The 23,106-nt window shown below is 38.3% G+C and overlaps 1 protein-coding gene across 6 annotated transcripts in view; it reads right to left on the reverse strand.

The window, feature by feature from the left end:
- The window catches only part of CEP120 (centrosomal protein 120), an 83,019-nt gene extending 67,136 nt beyond the window's left edge, over positions 1-15,883 (reverse strand). Inside the window, exons 1-5 of one of the 6 annotated variants that reach the window (XM_032476593.1) lie at positions 15,752-15,883; positions 15,432-15,509; positions 12,961-13,117; positions 11,162-11,276; positions 8,153-8,294 (exon numbers count right to left, since the gene is read on the reverse strand). In XM_032476593.1, the coding sequence (XP_032332484.1) occupies positions 8,153-8,294; positions 11,162-11,276; positions 12,961-13,117; positions 15,432-15,480 (463 nt within the window). In that variant the 5' untranslated portion in view covers positions 15,481-15,509; positions 15,752-15,883. Of the gene's footprint in view, positions 1-8,152; positions 8,295-11,161; positions 11,277-12,960; positions 13,118-15,431; positions 15,513-15,704 lie in introns of those variants that run through there. The other 5 variants (XM_032476594.1, XM_032476592.1, XM_032476597.1 and 2 more) reach the window with 5 other exon arrangements.
- Between the last annotated feature and the right edge of the window lie 7,223 nt (positions 15,884-23,106).

Here is a 23,106-nt window from a genome sequence, read left to right on the forward strand (position 1 = left end):
GATCTTTGACAAATATGTGTTTGTTTTTTGGTTTGGGGGGTTTTGGTGGGGGGAGGTAATTAGTTTTATTTATTTTATTTTGATGGAGGTCCTGGGATTGAACCCAGGACCTACTGCAGGCTAAGCATACACTCCACCACTGAGCTATCCCCTCCACCTTGATCTTTGACAAAGGAGTCAAGGCAATACAATGGAGCAAAAATAGTCTTTTCAACAAATTGTACTGGAACAACTGGACATCCACATGTGAAAAAATGAATCTAGACACAGACCTTAAAACCTTCACAAAAATAAACTCAAAATGCATCATAGACTTAAGTGTAAAACATAAACCTGTATTAACTCCTAAAAGAAATATAGGAGAGGTTTTCCCAGGCAAGATGACAGAGTAGTAGGACCACGAGATCGCCTGTCCTTGCAACTACAAAAAAATAACAACCAACTGCTAAACAACCATCTAAGAAAAAAGACTGGACCCTAGCAAAAAAGATCTTCTTCAACTGAAAACATAAAGAGAGGACCGCAGCCGGACAGCAGGAGGGGCATGCTCACAATATAACCAGGCTCCATATCCCCCAGGTGTGAAACCCACAAACTGAAGAATTATCAAGTTGTAGAGGCCCTCCTACAGGAGTGAGTTTTGGGCCCCAGGTCAGCTCCCCAGCCTGATGTTCTGGCATTGGGAGGAAGAGACCGTAGGACACCTGGTTTTGATGGCCAGCAGGGCTTACCTCCAGGAGCCCCACGGGAATGGGCAAAACAGACTTCAGTCTCTTGGGAAGCGTACACAGAATCTCAAATGTACCAGGTCCAAGGGCAATAGCAGTGACTTCATAAGAACCAGGGCCAGACCTACCTGCTGGTTTCAGAAGTTCTCCTGGGGAGATAGGGGGCTTCTGTGGCTCACCCAGGGGACATAAAAGCTGGTGGGGAGTGTTCACCTACAAAAGCTTTCTGGAGGCTGACATCTTGAATGGATTATTAGCACCAGCACCTAGCCCCACTCAACAGCCTGTAGGCTTAAGTGCTGGGAAGCCAAGGCCTAACAACGTACTGAGTAGGAACCCAGCCCCAATCATCAGTAGACTTCCTGAGCCCACAACTGCCTCTAGACACACCCCAAGACATGGCACTGCTCACCAGAGGGCCAGGACAAAGCTCCACTCAGCACTGGGCAGGCACCTACTCCTCCTGTCAGGAAATCTGCATAAGACTCTAGTCCAGCCGCATCCACCAGGGGACAGATACCAGAAATAAGAAAACAACAATCCCAAAGCTTGTGGAAGGAAATCTGCAAACACAGACCACACCCTACCCTGGGACTGCCTAGACCCTGGCCCTTGGGTGACAAGAGAGAAGTGTACTGCTGGGACACATAGGTGGTCTCCCACAGAGGGCCACTTCTCCAAGGTCAAGAAACATAACTAACCTACCTAAAAACAGAAACAGAAAGTTAGAAAGTATGAGGCAGCAGAGGAGTATCTTCCAGGCCAAGGCACAAGATAAAATAGTAGAAAGAGATATAAGTGATGAGGAGATAGGCAATCTACCCAAGAAAGACTTTAGAGTAATGATGGCAAAGAATTAGAAAATGTAAAGGATGCCCAGAGTTGAAGAATACAATTACTGAAATGAATAACAGACTAGACGGAACCAAGAATAGACTAAATGAGGCACAAGCACAGATCGGTGAGCTAGAAGACAGATAAGTGGAAATACTACTGCAAAACAAAACAAAACAAAACAAAACAAAACAAAAAAAATTAAAAAGAATGAAAAGAAATGAGGATAACTTAACAGAACTCTGGGACAACATGAAGCACACTAATATTCCCATTATAGGGGTCCCAAAAAGAGAAGAGAGAGAGAAAGAACCTGAGAAAATATATGAAGAGGTAAGAGCTGAAAACTTCCCTACCTTGGGAAAGGAAACAGTCATCCAAGCACAAGAAGCACAAAGAATTCCACACAGGATCAACCCAAAGAGGAAGACACCAAGGCACATAATAATCAAAATAATAAAAATTAAGGATAAGGACAGAATATTAAAATCAGCAAGAGAAAAACAACAAGTAACACACAGGGGAACTCCCGTAAGGTTATCAGCTGATTTTTCAGCAGAAACTCTTCAGGCCAGAAGCAAGTGGCACAATATATTTAAAGTGATGAAAAGGAAAAACTTACAACGAAGAACACACTATCCAGCAAGGCTCTCATTCAGGTTTGATGGGGAAATCAAAACTGTCACATAAACAAAGACTGAAAGAACTCAGCACCACCAAACCAGCTTTATGACAAATGTTAAAGGAACTTCTCTAGTCATCAAACCACAAGAAAAGAGAGAAGAAAGAAAGAAAGAAAAAAGACCTACAAAAACAAACACAAAACGCTTATCAAAATGGCAATAAGAACGTATGTATTGATAATTACCTTAAATGTAAATAGATTAAATGCTCCAACCAAAAGATGCTGACTGGCTGAATGGATAAGAAAACACGATACATATATATGCTGTCTACAAGAGACCCACTTCAGAGCTAGAGATACATGCAGGCTGAAAGGAGATGGAAAAATATTCCATGCAGATGGAAACAAAAGAAAGCTGGAGTAGTAATACTTGTATCAGACAAAATAGATTTTAAAGTAAAAATTGTTACAAGAGACAAAGAAACATTACATAATGCTCAAGGAATCAACCCAAGAAAAGGCTTTAACAATTGTAAATATATATGCTCCCAACATAGGAGCACCTCAGTATATAAGGCAATTGTTAACAGACATACAAGTAGAAATCAACAGTAACACAGTAATAGTGGGGGAACCTTAACACCCCACTTACATCAATGGGCAGATCATCCAGACAGAAAATCAGTGAGGAAATACAGGTCTTAAATAACATATTATGCCAGATGGACTTAACTGATATCTATAGAGCATTCTATCCAAAAGCAAGAGAATATACATTCTTTTCAAGTTCACATGGAACATTCTCCAGAGTCGACCACATGCTGGCCCACAAAGCTAGCACCAGCAAATTTCAGAAAACTGAAATCGTACCAAGTATCTTTTCTGACAACAACGCTATGAATTTGGAAATCAGCTACAAGAAGAAAACTGCAAAAATTGCAAACACAGGGAGGTTAAACAATATGCTTCTAAACAACTAAGGGATCACTAAAGTAATCAAAGGGGAAATGAAAAAATACTTCCAGGAAAATGAAAATGAAAACATAACAATCCAAAACCTCTGGGACACATCAAAAGCAGTGCTAAGAGGCAAGTTTACGGTGAGATAGTCTACCTCAGGAAACAAGAAACATCTCAAATAAACAAACTAACCTTACACCTAAAGCAGCTGGAGAAAGAACAAAACCCAAAGTTAGTAGAAGAAAAGAAATCAAAGATTAGAGCAGAAATAAATGAAATAGACTAAAAAAAAAAATGGAAAAGATCAACAAAACTAAAAGCTGGTTCTTTGAAAAGATAAACAAAATTGAAAAATCTTTAGTCAGACTCATAAGGAAAACAAAGGAGAGGGCCCAAATTAATAAACTCAGAAATGAAGTCCCAATTGATACCACAGAAATCCAAGGGATCACAAGAGGCTACTATGAGCAACTATACACCAACAAAAAGGACAATCTAGAAGAAATGGACAGTTTCTTAGAAAGTTACAATTTGCCAAGACGGACCCAGGAAGAAACAGACAATATGAGCAGACCAATTACCAGTACTGAAATTGAATCAGTAATTTTAAAATTCCCAACAAATAAAAAGTCCAAGACCAGATGCCTTCACAGGCGAATTCTACCAAACATTTTAAAAATCGCTCATGCCTATCCTTCTGAAGTGATTCCAAAAAACTGCAGAGAAAGGAACACTTCCAAACTCATCCTATGAGGCCATCATCACCCTTGTACCAAACCATAAAAAGATATCACAAAAAAAGAAAATTACACTCCAATATCACTTAAAAATATAGATGTATATTTTTGCAACAAAATACTAGCAAATCAACTCCAACTATGCATTAAAAGGATCATAAACCACTATCAAGTGAAATTTCTCTCAGGGATGCAAGGACTTTTCAATATCCACAAGTCAATCAATGTGATATACCACAATAATAAACTGAAGAGTAAAAATCATATGATCATCTCAATATATACAGAAATATTTTTGACAGAATTCAACATTCATTTACAAGAAAAGCTCTCCAGAAAGTGGGCACAGACAGAATATACCTCACTGTGATAAAAGACATATATGATAAACCCACAGCTAACATCATACTTAAAGGGGGAAAACTGAAAGCATTTCCTCTAAGATCAGAAACAAGACAAGAATGCCCACTCCTGCCACTTTTATTCAACATAGTTTTGGAAGTCCTAACCATAGAAATCAGAGAAGAAAAAGAAATAAAACGAATCCAAATTGGAAACAAAGAAGTAAAACTGTCACTGTTTGCAGAAGATATGATACTATATACATAGTATAGCATATGAGAAAACTACTAGAGCTCATCAATGAATTTGGTTAAGTTTCAGGATACAAAATTAATATACAGAAATTTCTATACACTAACAACAAAATAGCAGAAAAAGAAATTAAAGAAACTATCCCATTTACCGTCACACCAAAAAGAATAAAATGCCTAGGAATAAACATACCCAAGCAGGCAAAAGACCTATACTCCAAAACTGTAAGACACTGATGAAAGAAACTGAAGACATAAACATATGGAAAGATGTACTGTGTCCTTGGATTGGAAGAATCGATACTGTTAGAACGGCCATACTATCCAAGGCAATATACAGATTCAATGCAGTCCCTATCAAATTACCAATGACATTTTTCGCAGAGCTGGAACAAAAAAGTTTAAATTTGAATGGAAACACAAAAGACGCTAAATAGCCAAAACAATCTTGAAAAAGAAGAATGGAGCGGGGGAATCACACTCCCTGGCTACAGACTATACTACAAAGCTACAGTAATCAAACAGTATGGTATTGGCACAAAAACAGACACACAGATCAATGGAACAGGATAGAAAGTCCAGAAGCAAACCCACACACTTACAGTAATTTAATCTACAACAAAGGAGGCAAGAACATACAATGGAGAAAAGACAGCCTCTTCAGTAAGTGGTGCTGGGAAAATTGGGCAGCTAATTGTAAAAGCCTAAAATTAGAATATTCTCTAACATCATTACAAAAATAAACTCAAAATGGATTAAAGACTTAAATGCCATACCAGATACTATAAAACTCCTAGAGGAAAGCATAGGCACAACACTCTTTGACATAAATTGCAGCAATGTATTTTTAGAACCAGCTCCTGGAATAATGGAAATAAAAGCAAAAATAAACAAATGGGATCTAATTAAACTAAAAAGCTCTTGTACGGCTAAGGATACCATCAACAAAACAAAGACAACCTTCAGAATGGGAGAAAATATTTGCAAACAATTAGACAGATAAGGGACTAATTTCCAAATAATACTAACAGCTCATACACCTTAATATCAAAAACAAACAAAAAAAAAACCCAATCCAAAAATGGGCAGAAGACCTAAACAAGCAATAAACCAATGAAGATAATAGGCCATGAAAAAATGCTCAATATCACTAAGTATCAGAGAAATGCAAATCAAAACTACAATGTGGTATCAGCTCACACCTATCAGAACATCCCTCATTAAAAAGTCTACAAACAATAAATGCCAGAGAGGATGTCGAGAGGAAGGAACCGTCCCACGATGTTGGTGGGAATGTAAATTGGTGCAGCCACTATGGAGGACAGTATGGAGGTTCCTTAAAAAACTAAAACTAGAACTACCATATGATCCAGCAATCCCACTCCTGGGCAAATACCCAGAGAAAAATGTAATTCAAAAAGATACATGCACCTCAGTGTTCATAGCAGCACTACTTACAATAGCCAAGACATGGAAATAACCCAACTGTCCATCAACAGATGACTGGATAAAGAAGTCGTGGTATGTTTATACAATAGACTACTACTCAGCCGTCAAAAAGAATAAAATAATGCCATTTGCAGCAACACTGATGGACCTGGAGATCGTCATTCTAAGTGAAGTAAGCCAGAAAGAGAAAGAAAAATGTCATATGTCACTTACATGTAGAACCTGAAAAAAAAAAAAAAAAAAAAGAACCCGGAGGGGACACAGATGAACTACTTATTATTTATAACTTAGATAACTGATTTCTTGAATATGTGTAAGCTCATCTGACTGTCTTTTATGACTGGATTACTGTATTCTGTTGCTTCTTATATTGTGGCTGGCTTTATTCCTTTGGTAACTACATAAGTTTAAAAAACTAAAGCTCTAAACTGTTCTTAGAAACAATGAACAGTACATACATTTAAATTAAACAAAGTATGTGCAATATATTATATATATGTATTTATATGCAGTATGTTGTATATGTGCAGTCACATGATATCAATTTTACCTAATAAAACTGAAAAATGAAAAAAGAAAAAAGACAATATAGGAGAAACCTAGATAACTTTGAGCTTGGTGATGACTTTTTAGACATAACATGATAGGCACAATCCGTGAAAGAACTGATGAGATAGACTTAATTAAAATTTTAAAACTTCAGCTCTACTAAAAACAATGTCAACAGAATAAGAAGGCAAGTCATAGACTGGAAAAACTATTTCCAAGAAAGACATCGGATAAAGGACTGTTATCTGAAACATACAAAGAACTCTTAAAATGCAACAAAACACACAACCAATTGAAAACCAGGCAAACAGGCACCTGAGAAGATACACAGACAGCAAGTAAGCACATGAAAATATGTTTACAACATTTATCATTAGAGAAACACAAATTAAAACAATGAGATACCACTATACATCTATTAGAACATCCAAAATCCAAAACACTGACAACACCAAACGCTGACAAGAATGTGGACCAGTAAGAACTCTCATTCACTGCTGTTAGGAATGCAAAATAGTACATTCATTTTGGAATACAGTTTGGCAGTTTCTTACAAAACTAAGCATGCATTTACCAAATGATCCAGTAATCACACTCCTTGGTATTTACCTGAGAGCACTGAAAACTTAGGTCCACACAAAAGCCTGTACAGTGATGTTTCTAACAGCCTTATTTCTAATTGCCCAAACCTGGAAGCAACCAAGATATCCTTCAGTAGCTGAGTGGATAAATAAACTTGGTCCATCCAAACAATGGAGTATCATTCAGCTCTAAAAAGAAGCGACCTATCAAGCCACAAAAAGACATGGAAGAAACTTAAATGCATATTACTAAGTGAAAGAAACCAGTGTGATAAGGCTACATACTGCATGATTCCAACAATACAAGATTTTGGAAAAGGCAAAACTATGGCGACAGTAAAAAGATCAGTGGTTGCCAAGGGTAACGGGGGAGGGAGGAATGAACGAGCAGAACACAGAGGATCTTTAGGGCAATGAAACTATCCTGTAGGATACCACAATCATGGACATGTGTCATTACACATTTGTCAAAACCTATAGAATGTACAATACCAGGGACAAACCCTAATATAAACTATGGTCATTGGATGATAATTATGTGTCAATATGGGTTCATCAATTTTAACAAATATACCACTCTAGCGGGAGATGTTGATAGAGGTGGGGTGGCGCCTCTGTGTGTGTGTGGGTAGGTATCTGGGAACACTCTGTACTGCCCATTCAAGTTTGCTGTGAACCTAAAAATGCTCTAAAAAATAAAGTTTATTAATAAAAAAAGAAACAAATGAAGGCTTTGTTGAACTACAGCTGAGTTAACAGAGAACAGTATAACCATTTTTGGCTTTCTTGCACTCATCCTAGGAAGAAAATTTTCCTAAACAGCAATTTTTATAAACAATATAAAATTCTTCTTTGTTCTGTTATATATCAAATAAAGAAAAGACAATCTTTCCCTATTGCTAATTTTTGTGAACAAGAGCTAAGAGCAACAAGTGTTCATATGTAACAAGGCTGCAACATTTGTCTGATGCTCTAGAATAAAATCAATTTCCACTCCCACATATAATTCCTTATACTAGCTCCTCCCCACTCTTCCTGAAGTTCTAGTCCACAGCTGTAACTTCTCAAAGAATGTCCTTAGAGATGACACACAAACCTTTTCCATCTCGAGGAGGGGCTCCTTTTGCTTTAAAACTATCCACTGGTGCCTTTGTATCTGTTTCCAAAGCAGTGCTTATCTGTATCTCAGACTTGAACTTGGTGTATTTATTACTCAGCAACTGGTACCATCTTGGTGCCTAAAGAGTAACAACGAAACAAGAGCAAAGCACCTTGAGAGTAGGAAATAAACAGTAGTGAGAAATGTTCTACAAGGTTCTAAATGTATTTCCTGCAGTTTCTCAGTATTTCACTTCTAGACTATTTTTCCCCCATATTTTCCTCAAAAGAAATTAATTCTGCTTAGGAAACGAACTGAATTTCCTCCTAAAAAAACTAAGTAGAGGTTTAGATTGTCTTCCTTGCTTCCATTCCCATGTTTCAACAGGTAATAATACATTAAAGAGGAGGAAACACAATACGTATATTTCTTTCCATCTTCACTCTTATATCCCAATCTCACTTCATCCCTTATACAACAGAAAAAAAGACTATTTTTTCCATTTTCCTAACTCCAAATTTTTCACCTTTTCTGCCTGCCACATTTCTGCTTTGTTCTATTTATATCAGATTAGGAAAAGAAAAGCTTAATGTTAACAAAAACACTAACAATAGGCTAAAGTAAAGGTCTAGCGGGAGAGCTCTGGGCTATAATTGATATTGAAACAAAGGCTTTTTCATAGAATGAAGTATCCTAAATTACCTGAATATCCTCCCCACCTCACAAGCCCCACAGTAACCTCAGAAATTCTAGTACCTAAATCAGCCTGCAAAATCTCATGGCCCAGGACCACAGGTAGCACTAGTGCAGGGGCACCATTCCAATACCTAAAAAAAGCATTCTTGCTCTGATCACTGTAATAAAAAGGCATATTATAGTGATCAAAACCAAAAACTGCTGTTTTATATTCAACTTATGTTTGTAAGTAAAACAGGATTAACTAGTCCATAGGTATTTAAGAAATCCACAACCAAGTTTTTTTAAAGGCAAAAATTCACAATACAGTTTGTTCCTATATTTCTTAGGACACATATTTTCTAATTTTAAGCCTGAAAAAGGATTTTTAACTACTCACAGAATTTATGACATATTTTTGTCATTAACTAAGAAAAATAATCAGTTTTTCTGTTTGTGTATATTTACAGACAACCAATTTATTTTGAAATACAAATATTTTACTACCCAATTTCAGGTATTTCTGCTGGCAAACAGAAGAGATTTGGCAAGACAACATTTGGTTTTCCCATAACTAAAATAATCTGAAACATTTCTCCATAACTTTGATCACCAGTATGACGACAAACTGCCCTGAAGGACTAGACAAGGGGAAAAGGAATGACAAGAGCGTTTAGAGGCATGATCTCCACTCAGATATCCTCCTAGGAGGATTTACCTTCTCTTTAACCAAAGAGACTGCACAAGTATTCAGGGTTTAAAACTAAAGAAGGAAAACCTTTTTCAGGACTGAGTGTCAGAGAGGGATGAGTACCCAAGGATGGAAAAGAAATAAGTCCACTTTTAAAGCATTTTGAAATTGGCACAACATTGTAAACTGACTATACTTCAATAAAAAATATATTTAAAAAATAAGCAACATTTTAAAAAGTAAAATTTCAGTTTCTTTTGAAAAACTCCAAATTTGAGCCAGGCTGACTAGCTCATTTGCAAATGCAGGCATACCTTGGAGACACTGCAAGTTTGGTTCCAGACCACCATAATAAAGTGACTATTGTAATACAGCAAGTCACAACAATTTTTTGGTTTCCCAGTTCATACAGAAGTTATGCTTATACTATACTGTAGTCTATTAAGTATGCAGTAGCATTATGTGTAAGAAAACACATTAATTAAAAAAATACTTTACTGCTAAAACATGCTGACATCACCTGAGCCTTCAGTGAGTTGTAATCTTTTTACAGCAGTAACATTGGAGATCACAGATCACCATAACGAATATAATGAAAATGTTTGAAATATTACAAGAATTACCAAAATGTGACAGACACAAAGTGAGCAAATGCTGCTGAAAAATGGCCGCAAGACAACTGGTTGATACAGGGTTGCCACAAACCTTCAATTGGTTTACAAAAAAAAAAAGCAGTACCTGTGAAGCACAATGACGTGAAGTGCAACATAGCGTGGCATGCTTCGACCGCTGCTATCAGCAGCACACATCACTGACATGCAGTTTTTTATTCATTTAAGATTCAAATCAACAGAGGACTTTAAAATAAAAAAGTTTTTACTTTAAGAAAGTTGTGACAAAGTCATTAAGAAAAACTGAAAGTAACCATTTCTAAAATCAAAAACATACAAAAAAGGTTCTAAGATATTGAAAAAGACATGAGGCATTTTTTGTAATAAAAAGCAAAGAAATCAAGACCCAGAGTTCTTCCTTCTTTTGGTGGGAGTGCTGTTTATAACACCTAAGTGTGTTTCAGTAAGTCACTTACTCTGACTACTACAGAAGGAAAATAAGAAGCAGGAAGCCAATTATGATGGCCAAGGAAAGAAAGGATGGTGGCTGAGGTTGAGAGGGCAGCAGTGAAAATGCAGAATAGTAGATGGATCAGGAGGGAAAACAACTGGAAAGGGTGCTGTGGAGGCCAGAAAAGGGAGGTGTCTAGGAAGACTTCTCTATTCTAGCTTGCGTAACTGCCAGCAGACTGAGGACCACCCACTGAAGCAAGGAACTCTGAAGAGGCGCACCTCTGAGAGCAACACTCAGGAGATGAACATGTTCAACTCGAGGTAACAGCAATTTAAACATAGATTTGAACTCACAGAGAAGTTTCTTTGAGAAAGACAGTTCTAGGTCAAAGGAACAACCAAAAGATCACAATTTTCTAAATCAAATTCATTAACTAAAACATAAGAACTACCGTATTGGTTCAAGCCCATGACCTATCAGGTCCAATATTCCATGTCCTTTCCATCAATCCGATACTTAATGAAAACCACCACCTGTTTGACATAATCAGTAACAAAACATCAGAAGGTCAGTACCTGCTTTGTTTCTTGAGCAGTTCTTAAGTCTAGAACAATGTAACCTATCATTTCCTTGGCTGAAGATAAAGGATCCAAGGCAAAACACTGGAGTTTGATAGGAGTACGCTGTAGCCTGTAACGAAACAATTTACGTGATAAGTAAAATTGCTTTGCTTAATCCTGAACTTTCTATTAGCTTTGAAAGAGCTGCCTACTACTAGCAAGACAATGTAATTTTGTTGGATAACCTGTATCTATTCTATACTTTCCAACAAACTCTTCAACTGGCATGAAGCACTAATTATGTCTACCCATCTACATACCAACTGAGTAACATACAAAACGTCAAAAATTTTAGTCTCTCTCATCTAAGAAGCTATCATCTAGGTCAATGTTTCTCAAGCTTCTGTAATATACAGAAGTCTTTTTAAGTAAAAAAATTAACCATGAGTCAAGATTGATTCTAAACTGTTTTTCTTAGACTGTCACACACAAAGTTTCAAATACACATATGTATATGCTTATAGTTCTTTTTGTGGCTAAAAAAAAACGAAATAAACTTAAGAATTAAATGCCATATTATCTTCAACTATTAAAATTAGGTAAACAGTCATTCAATGTAATACATGCTAAGGTAATGTAAGCATGACCTTGACTGGTATAACATAGGTTCTTTTGAGCCTAGAACCCATATACCGGCTCATACAGTAAGCTGATTAGATTTTGCCACCACTGTTACCTAATGGAATGACTAAGAAACCTCCACTTGACACAGAATCATTATTTATATATTCAATTTATCTGTGTTATTTTCTCAGCCTACAACATATAGGGTGATACCACTTGGCACCAACACAGCTGTTTACATAGCCACCAAAGCAGGCCCTAATATCTTATAGCAAGACTATGTCTGAGGATATACTCCAGAAGTCAATGAGATGAAATACAAAATTATGAATCCTCCAAGAATTTAATACCCTTTCAAGTAAATCCATGGACTAATCTAGCAATGGAAGAAAATTTCTCCTTGCTTTCATTTATTTTTTGACCTTTGTACTCTGATTTAGTACTAAGAAAGAGCAAACAGTGAAGTGATTATATGTTACCCAGAGGAAACATACTTTCAACCTTTTTTAAAATAAAAGTATCAGTGTTCCTGCCTGCTTCTGGTCATCAGAGTTCATGAAGTAACAAGAAGCTACAACTTTAAGTATGTTTCAGATACTTAATACAGTGTTTACAGGTCTAAAATCAAGTATAAATTTAACTAAAAAAAGAATTCCTTATGTAATCACTACCTATCTCTATATCTCTTTGGCAAGCCAGACAAAATATACAATAAATGAAACAACAGAAATTACAATCAATTCCAAACCATATTTAATACTGGGTAGGTACCATTGTGGCATTTCTAGAATATCTATTCTCTCAGAGGTTAGCACAAAAAAAAAAAAAAAAAAAAAGATAAAGAAAGAAAGAAAACAAACAAACAAACAAAGCTAGCTAAGTGTAGTGGTTAAAAGCTTAGCTCTGGAGTTGCCCTGGCTGCCAGGCTCTACCACTGTCCAGCTTACTGACTTAGGCAAGTTATTTAACCCCTTAGGCCTTAGTTTCCTTATCTGTAATATGGGGGAAATAATACCTACTTCATAGGGTTGTTCTGATGTTTAAATGAATAATTGTTGCACAAGTATTTAAGAAAATTTCCTGGCATATTAAAAAAAATCTCTCAACAAATATTATTATCTAATTAGAGATATGTTTATTTACTTATTACAGAATGAAAAAGTGCAGAACACATTGAGAATAGGAGTCACCTGTGCTGATGAAGTGCTTTCCGGTCAATCTCCCAGGCTAACTCAGTAGCAAATTCTGGCTGGTCAGTATGGTCCACAGGGTCAGTAGCCAATTGTTCTCCATCAAACTTTGCTTCTACTACAAGCATATGTTTTGGACGTTTGGGAAAATGGCGACCTAGAAAAAAAGACTATGCAGGTTAACTGAAGTGCCCAAAAATCAAATAGGATCATTTAGCATGTGTTTTAAAAACTGACATGTTAACAGTGATTGACTTATATAATCCATAAACTACCTCACTAGCACACACTTACAATTCATGATTCATAAGAAACATGAATCAAATTGAAAGCTGTAATTTATAAATCAGTGCTTCTCAAACACTAATGTGCAATGAATCACTCAGGGACCCTGCTAAAATGTAGACTCTGGTTTAGTAGGTCTGGGAAGGCCTGAGAGTCTGCATTTCTAACAAGATTCCAGGCAATGTCAATGGTGTTGTCCTTGGTTCACACTTTGAGCAGCAACAATCTCAATAACATTTAGAATTAAAGAGTTGAAAATATGATTACACCAATTTTAGATATTACTATACTGGTACTTAATACAGAACAGCTAAATCATCTGGAGAGTTGAGAAATAAATCAGCAAAAACAAATTTACTTGCATCTTAATTGTCCTCTTAACACAGTTAAGAATACTTTACCAATTAGCCAAAGGAAAATAAACATATTTATTCATCTCACTGTCAAGGATAATGTTATATTACCAATATTAAGATAAATATTCTATCTACACATTACTGTTCATTTGTACCACCTGACTCTTCCTTTATTGTTTGCTGAGGGCATATTCAGAGTCAGTATTATGTCAGAAGATGAGATGCAAAATGAATAAAACAGAGTACCTGCCTTGAGGAATTGAAGGTCTAGTGGAAAGAGGCAAACTTAATATTTAAAACAGGATGCTAAAGACCTAAGAAAAAAGCACTAAGAATCTTACAGCCAACATATTTAGAGGCCTGGTGAGGGGGATTTCAGTGAGGGGAGTTTTAACCACTGTTAACTCAATACGTCCCAGCTGCTACTCACCCTAGTACAAGCTACTCAGTAAGTAATTAAGCGGGCCAGAAAGACCTTGATTGCAAACCTGTGAGTTTCGTCCTGAAATTCTCATTTGAAACTCCCTGTTAGGAGTCTTACCACATGTGCTACCACTCTCCCAATTAGCCTCTCGATGGACCTCATTTTCAGCTGCCCTAAATGATCGCTAAGTTCCCCCAAATGAAATTTCAAAAATGTCAAAAAACCTGTATTTTCAGACTATCCTAATTACAACCTCCAATAGCTTGAAAACAGAGGATATGCAGTGGAACAAAGAGGTACCTGCCTCGTCCTAAAAAAAATGAATACCTTGAGAACAGAAACCCTGTTTCTCAGTCTTGGAATCCAGTTAATAGCCCAAATTTTGTTTCGAGAGAAACCCATTCTCTTTTGAATAAAGGGCATTTCTAGAAGTGTAGTCAAGAAACTGTAAGCAGCTCAATATAACTGAAGAACTGGTAACACAGGAGGGGAGAGAGGCTGAAAAGGTGGGCACCGCGTCCACCATAAAGGACGTATAGTCTTAGGACATCCAAGGATCTTAAGAAATTAGATTTGCATTTCAGAAAGATTATTTCCAAAATGTAAAGTGAACAGTGTTTTCTGAAAAAAAAAAAAGAAGAAGAAAAAAAAAACATTTATGAAACAGACTACTGAAAAGATTACTACAGTACATAAGGTGGATAATGAGGGCCCCAAAGCACGGCACTCACGATGGAAATTCATTCATTTAAAAGTTTATAGGAAGTACTTAACATCATTTTAAAAATCAACATCTAGTGACCGTTTGGACATTGGGGATGGTGAAGGAACCCAGGAAGCCATGACTCTCAAGTTCTCGGTCTGAGGCAACAGTATGGTTCCGATGAATGGAAATACAAACACAAGAGTAGGAAGAGCTTGGAGGGACTGGCATGACAAGTTTACATGTTTGTAACAAAACCTAAGTGACCTTCCTGACTCCAGGTTCTCTTCCCTGCACGCTGCCATTCAACCAAATTTGCAAAAAGCCACTCTCCTACTTAGGAATATACTGTCTCCCTATTACCGAGAGGTCGCTAAACAGAACGTGCTTTCCAAGCACACTTTCAGCTCATAATATAAACGCCACTGACATGCTGCTTCAGATGGAAATCGTTTTTCCAACATTCTCTGGGTCTACGGCGAGTCACGCTAAATATCACCTATCCCTAATAGCTCTCGAGCTCCCCTGAGAGATTTTTAAATCCACTGCCTAACAGACCTTAATACGTACAACTGTGAACAAGTCTCTGAGGACCGCACCAGCAAAGATGACAGGTTCTTAAAGTTAACAAAGCCTCGGTCCCACACTCCTTGGTTACAATTCAGGAAACAGCGGTTGCAAAAGCAAGTCCTGGGCCGCTCACCTTCTAGGATGGACACGACAATGAGCAGTTGGTCGGACTTGGAGACCATGGTCGCGGTCGGCGGCCCGCAAGCGGGGTCTGCTGGGAGGAAGAGGGGCCTGGGTGAGGTGCGGGGAGCCCCCGACACCCGGCAGGGCTCTGGGCCAGGTTCCCGCAGCCCTGACGCCCGGACCCCGCACTGCGGCCCGCCTGCAGCGCGCCCAGCTCCCCGGCCCCAAACCGCCAGTCCCCGCCTAACCCGGCCCCGACTCAAGGCAAAAGCCGCTCGGCCACCTGACCCGTCCCGTCTGCAGGAAGAGGCCAGCCCGCCGCCAGAAGACCTTTTGCCGCCTGCGAAGCCGCTTTTCAAACGCCCCGGCAGCCGCAGCGGCCGCCGCCGCGCCCGGCTTCCGCCTAGCAACCAGGCCCGCAGGCCCAGCGCCCGCGGGAGGCTGGAGGACAAAGGGTGATAGAGACGAGAGCAGTCGAGGATAGAACGCCCCTCAGCCCACTTCGTCTCCTGCCCTTTTAAGCTACGTTCCAGAGCCCTGGGGAGAAGACTAGCCATTACCTCACAGCGCCCCCTGCTAACGGGGAAAGGCGGACGATTTGATAGAGACCAACTGCGCAAGCGCGCTACTGCCGTAAATGCTTTCTGAAGTTCCTCGGTAAGGAACGTGAATGTAACGTATTCTCTGCTTTATGCCCTACACACAATCTGGAAATACATCAATAGAGATTAAAAAGAGAGCGAAAGAGAGAGAGACCTCCGTTCAGGTCCCTAGTGTCAACGCTGCGTAAAAGTTAAGTCACAGAAAAATAATGATATAAGTGTTAACCCTAAAATCCCTAAATTGTTCTCGTGCGGCATGTCAAGTTTCCACGCTCTGTAAAGAAAGTGTGATTGTAGCGTCAATACGGTAATTACTGTAACTGTTGGCGGTGACGTAAGCTCTCTGAGAATTTCCTGCACCTTAGAAATAACCCTGAAAACAAAAACATTATCACGTGGGCAGAGAAATTAAAGGTATTGGTTCTTCCATCCCCTGACGACAAAGCAACTAATTAGCAAAATCAAGACCAAAAATTAAACACGGCATCTCAATGCTGTCAACCGACAATTTCCCCGTTACACCCCTTCTTCCCCAAAACTTCAGGCTTTATTTTAGGAAAGATTAGGTATCTTTTGGAGGTACCTTAGCTTGAAACTGGACCTTGGGCGTGGTAGTTGGGAGAGGGGAAGAGAGAGAGAACGGTCGCCACTTCCCACCCCGCACCCCGCTTTGTGCCCAAAAGAAAAAGAGGCTGTGCAGACGACTGACTAGATTACTTCTAAGACCTTTTCAGGCCCGTTCAGAGGTCTCCCCGAAATGAGCCATTATGCAGTATAAAATCGAAGTAATGATCTACTTTGGGTTCATCGTTGAACAATACATTTTTTTGCGGAAAATGTCAAACAGACTCAAAAATAGATAGGATAATATAGTGAACCAGCAGGTACCCAGAAAACTGCTTCGACAATTATCAACTAAAGACCAGTCGTCTACATCTTTTGGGAAGGAAAAGGGATTTGAAGGAAATGCTTAACGTCTTATCAGTTCATCTCTTTCAATATGTACCTATACAAGATAAAGATTTTTTAATCTTAAAATATTAGGTACTTAACCACAATTGCATTATTATACTGTAAAAATTAAATGACAATATACACTTAAAATTTTCGTGATTGTCTAGTAATTTTTTTCAGTTAGTTTGTTCAAATCGGGATCCAAACAAGTTCCAAAATATGATGTACTTTGTTATCTCTTTTAATCTATGTAATGGGAGTTACTCCCTTTTTTTTTCCTTGAAACTCTACATTGAAGAAACCAGTCATGTATCCTACAGTTTACCACAGTCTAAATTTTGCTGATGCAATGCCAATGTTGTCATTTACCATATTCTCTGTTGAACAGTCTAATAAAGATGTCCACATTGACAATACTCAAAGATTATTAGCAAACAGATCAACAACAAGCAAATGACAAGGTTATCAGTGGTATAAAATATTAATTAGCATTAAACTTTAGGCAAGGGAGATCAAAGCACTGAGACTAAGAGTCTCCAAAGGAAAGGACACACAGGCTATCAGAGTTGGGGTGCCTTCCGCTGCCATTTTCATGCTGCATGACCTTAGGCAAATCACTTTACCTCTTTTAGCCTTAGTTTCAGCTCTACAGTGATAGCTTAGATGATTCCTTAGTTCAGGAGTTAAATGTAGTAAATGCCATTTAGTTATTATCTTTTTATGAGAACAATCTCAGACTTTAAGTAGTAGCTTTAAAAGAACTGGGAACTGCCATCAAAATACCTCATTGTTCTGCTTTAGGAGAGCCAGCAAGCCTGAAAACCTAGATTGTAAACCATCACTGAAGGCCAGAGAATAATCTCAGATCAGAAAAAATCTGACAAATTATTAAATTTAACTAACAAACTTTTCACCTAGTAAAATTTTCACAAAGTTTTCTTTATCAGGATTTCCCCCCTCAAACAATACTACTACTTCTAAAATCACTTCATCACAGCTACTGAAAAGTCATCAACTTAGTTGGCATTGTTTTTTTAACAGACTACAAAATTAATGACATGAAATTTCTCATTTATCCCACCTAGAAATGGAAGTACAATTCCATCAGCATCTAGAGCCTCCTTATCTGTTATTTTATAATCGAATTTGCTTTCCTCTGTGATATTCAGCAGTTATACCTTCAGTTCTGGCATAAATCATCATATTTTAGCTTAAATTCAAGACAGAAAATTTTGTTATAAGTTTATGAAGTACCAATAACTGTTTCAATATACATAAGTAAATGCTAATAAAATATTTTGTGTATTACATAATGTGCGATTCATTACATTGTAAACACACAAATTCAAACTAGGTTTGATTAAAAGCTTCATTATGAAATCATGTTTGTCAACCTAAAAGCTTATCATATTAGGTATCTCTCTATTTCTATTAATTTCCCAGAACAAAACAAAGCATTTTGACTTATTTTAAAACTTTTCTTTTTCTGTAGCTACTTTACATTTTGGAAAATCACTTGCAGGTGTCTGTTTTGCATCTTTTCAGCAATTCTGTGGCCCACCACAGGAGGGATCATAAGCTGTGTTCCCCTTCCTTGCCTCTTCTTGTCCCCTCCCCACACATACTCGCACGTGCACACTTCGTAAAATTTAAGGCAAGCTCCCAGGACTAATGTAATTAACATATCTTTTGAATAACTGCTTTTTGTAAAAGCACGGTGTCACCCTGGCCTTCAAGAGGCACTTAGAAAATAGCCTCCTTCTGGAAGAGGGAGCGGGAATGGATGTAGTCACTAGTACTCCTTTAGTGCCAAGATGACTTGATTTCAATTCAGGATCTGACCACATTAAACTTGGCGATTATTTGGGTGCCTTTAATCCCTTGAAGAAGGGGCTGCTAACATCTATGGTAGGAGAGACAATGTAGCCCAGGAGTGAAGAATCACACGTGTCTGCATTCCACGTTCCTCAACTTCCTAGTTTTGTGACTTAGCCAAATCACTTTTCTCTGAACTTCAGTTTTCCCATCAGTAGAACAGGGACAATAGCCCTCACCTCATGTGGTTTTTGCGAGGATTAAATGGCCTTGCCTCTTTTAGGGCCTAGGACATGATGAAATCTTTGAATATAGTGGGTATTTTATTGTTAAGATGGAGGGATAATTTATTCTGCTATTATTTTATGATTTGTTCCTTTTCTGCTTTTATAAAGATAACCAGATCCTCTACCCTCTCACCTGCTTCTAGATTTACTTTCTAGGGATAATATCCCCCAAATAGCCCCTCTCTCTGGCTTTTGTGAAAGACCACAGCAGAACATTCCAAAGTCAACCACTCCTCAGGTCGGGCAGGTGCTGTTAACTAGTGAAGTGGGCTGGGCCAGGCCGAGCAGAAGCAGAGTACCGCTGTCTAACGGGACAGCCCTTCTCTGCCTCAGCTGGCTATTGTTCTGCCATAAAGGCCGATTTTCCAAATCTCCCTATGGGGCTAGAATTATTGATTTTTATGTGATCTTGCTCAATTTTTAAATGCTGGTAACTAATTTCAGTTAAAAAAAAAAAAAAACCCACTGCATGAGCCAAACCAAAACTTCCACCAGCCATGGGTTAGTTACCTCTGTCCTAAATTCATTAAGGTGGTTAGAACAGTTGTCCCTGGAGGGCAGAGAAAAGAGACCAGTAAGGAAAGGAGAAGACATTGCCTTCAACTGGGAAGGAGAGGGGTGAAGGGGAGCATGGCATGGGCCCACATACCCCTCCCTGGAAGAACCTTCTGGAGGGGACAGAAATGGGGAGAGAAATGAAAACTTAGGCCCCAATTTGTCATCCTTGGCACAGGTTCTTATGCCTCTAATTTGACACAGAATCAGCAAACTCACTAGACTTTAAGGGGCCACGGAGGCTTGGATGATGGACAGCTGATCAGTGATCCACAAGGGCAAAAACATTCAAGGTCTCCTCAATATTTGCTCAGTGTGAGAACCCCAATACCTTTGCACAACAGTTTGGGCATGTAGTGGGGAGCCCCAGTGATGCCTGAAGCTGAAGTTTTGCCTGGCAGAAGGAGTTTGGGATTTAATTTAAGAGTCTAAAGAAAAGCAACATTTCTGGCATTTCCTCCTGTGCGGCGTAAGCTTCATGAGGTTACTTGAGGCTGGGATGAGCTTTGAGCCACCCTGTCACTTCATGTTGTCATAGCGGCTCTCTCTGAGGCAAGGTATAGAGTAGAGGGTGGGCGAATGCCCTCTGCTCTGTAGAGAACAGAAGAGGTGGAGACACTTCAGGAACTATGGGAAAGGGCTGCCGGCCAACAGAAAGTGCTTCTACATTTTGCTCTGGAAAGACTGTGCCATCCATAGAGTGCCCGCCTACTAGAGGCAGCAGACTTTTAGGGGTTCAGTTTAGGGGCAGAGGATAGAACACATGGTAGATGCTGGGATGAAAGACCTGCCACTGTAACACTGGGACACTGAGAAAACTATGTGACACTGTGGAACTTTGCTTCACCTATTACATAATGTCTGATGTGTGTTGATTTTTTTTTTTCCTCTAAAAGCTTCCTTTTGAAACACTGAAGCCAATACATAGATGAAGAGTTGGTGCCAGCCTACTCAGCTGTCTGGTGGAGAAATTCTGCAGGCTTCTGGGTGAGTGGCCCATAGAAGTCTGTCCCCACTAAATGGTAACACAGAGCCTTCTGTACTGTAAGATATCCCCGGCTCAAGATTTCTATTTAATGCTGATATTACAAGCACACCTGAAAGGTATGAAACTATTCCCTGCCTCTCTGTTTATAGTGAACAACAACAACAAATTACAAATAAATGATTACACGCCCATTTCGAATTAAGAAAAAGGCTCTAAAAATATGGCCTAGATTCAGAGAAGACAGAAGCCTCCCTTAACTTCTCACCCACCTCCCAAAGCAGTAGCACAAGCAGCTAGCAAGCTTCCTCACACCGTTTCAGGAGTGGCATAACAAAGTCGTTATCTCTTGTGATTTTGCGTAAATCACAAGACAGTCCTTCCTAAATTTTTACATGTGTTTGTGCTGCCAACATAATACTTTTTATTTGCATAAATGTGTACTTTCCAAGCACACATTCACATCTAGTGAATGTAACAAGGCACCAGGATGTTGAATGGTGACTTCATCTGTTGCCTTGGGGTTGATACCCATGATCCAAAGGATGGCAAAGAGATGTCATGTCTCCCTCATTCTGAAGAGCACCCTGGACGACACTCTTCTCTAGGGCTTTGTAAGAGGTGACAACACTGACTTTGCTACCCACATCCATATATATAGCATATAACCTACCTAACATTATATTCAAAGATGATGGGCTGAGGAGGAGTGATAAACCTGAAGTTCTTCCCATTGTAGAGGGTGGGAGTACTCCCTCTCCTCACCCCAAGGCAAGTAAAAGGGAGTGAATCCAAAGGAACTTCTCGTTGGATGGACCTCCTGGTCAGCAGCTCACTGTGGACATGAGTAGGAAGACGAGAGAGCAAGAGACTCTGTATGGAGGGGGAGAAAGTGATTGATTGATTATCAGCCTGTGTTCACATTTTATTGTGGCAAAAATGCACAAGAATCCCATGGATGAAAGGAACATGGCGGTATATCACTTCTAGAGTAGAAATTTCTGTTACATTGTGGGGCAACAATGCTAGTCACTGGCAAGAAATTAAAACACTGTTTTTACATTAAAACAAGCATGAAACTATATGGATACAATAAACATTTTGCACGATTTTAAAAGATAGAACATAACACTTCAAAGAAATTTGGTTTGGACTCCATCTTCAGCATTACCCCCACCCAGACTCCGTCCATGTCAACTCTCCTCTCCAGTTAATGGGTCACTTGATGAACCCTTTGAAAAGCCCCTCACACACATTCTTGAGCTGGATTCATTTTAAAAGCTGTTTACAATAGTAAAAGGGAGAAATATAATGTCTAAGGGGAAGTAATATCCTACTTCCATATAACACTCCAGGGGGTTGGAGAAGATTAAAGTTGCCCTAATTATATGTTGAAATTGTTATTGCAACATAGTGAATGAAGTTCTTAGGAAAGTAGACTTTGATATTCTCATTATACCAGATTTAAATGGTTGGACATTTTTAGCTAAGAGGTACTCTTAGTATTGTTGAGTGTGAAAACAGAATGTTAGTGTACTCTGTAAATATTCACAATTGTGAATTGGTTTTTTATCAAAAAAAATGATTAATGTCCCAGATAAGAGTTGAATACAAGGTAAAATGCAGTGTTTTTTTTTTTTTGAAAAAGGTTTTTGGCTAAAAACTGCAGCATCAACATTGACTGGCTTATCCTAACATTAACCAGAAATATATAATCTTCCAAATAACAGTAAATGTAAATTCTAGTAAGTTAAAGAACATGTCTATTTTATTTATTATCATATTGCTAGTACCTGTAAGGGTGTTGGGTAAATTTGTAGTAGAGGCTCAATAGATTCTTGTTAAACAAATAAAGCCAAATTTAAAACAATTATAGAATTATATCTGCACCAGTGACAGACAGTAATAAAGATGTAATTTGTACATGTGTAGAAGGCAAAGGTGAATACATTATTTGGTGCAGATAAAGAAATACAGCTGTGAAATTTTCTTGATCAGATTGCACCAGCCATTCTCAGATACAATAAAAACATTTTGTAACCCATTTAGTTTCAGGAACTTTTTAACAATATGAAAAGTATTGATTTCCTGGACTAGAAGAGAGTGAGCACTTAGTGGTGCTTTGGGAAAGGCTCAGAGGTTAAGATAATAAACAGATGATTCTGCACGGTGTTAGGGATTAGAGTGAGTGGGTTAATCTTGAAAAAGATGATTATTCTACATATGTTAAGAGGAGAAAGGAAAAATTTAAAAAAAAAGAAACAAAAAGAGGTATAATATTAAACTTCTATGTTTCACTACTGTTCTCATTGGCAGTGCCACAAGAAACCTGACAAAGAGGATTACTTCATTAGGGAGTGAGAACAATAGTTAAATAAGAAACAAAGAAATACTTTAAAATCCAGACTTCTGCAGAATTTAAACCAATAGTGATAGATACAAGAGATATGTTCGAAATATGTTTTTAAAAGTATGTATTTGTCAACA

Source organism: Camelus ferus, chromosome 3, assembly GCF_009834535.1.
Source record: "Camelus ferus isolate YT-003-E chromosome 3, BCGSAC_Cfer_1.0, whole genome shotgun sequence".
NCBI lineage: Eukaryota > Metazoa > Chordata > Mammalia > Artiodactyla > Camelidae > Camelus > Camelus ferus.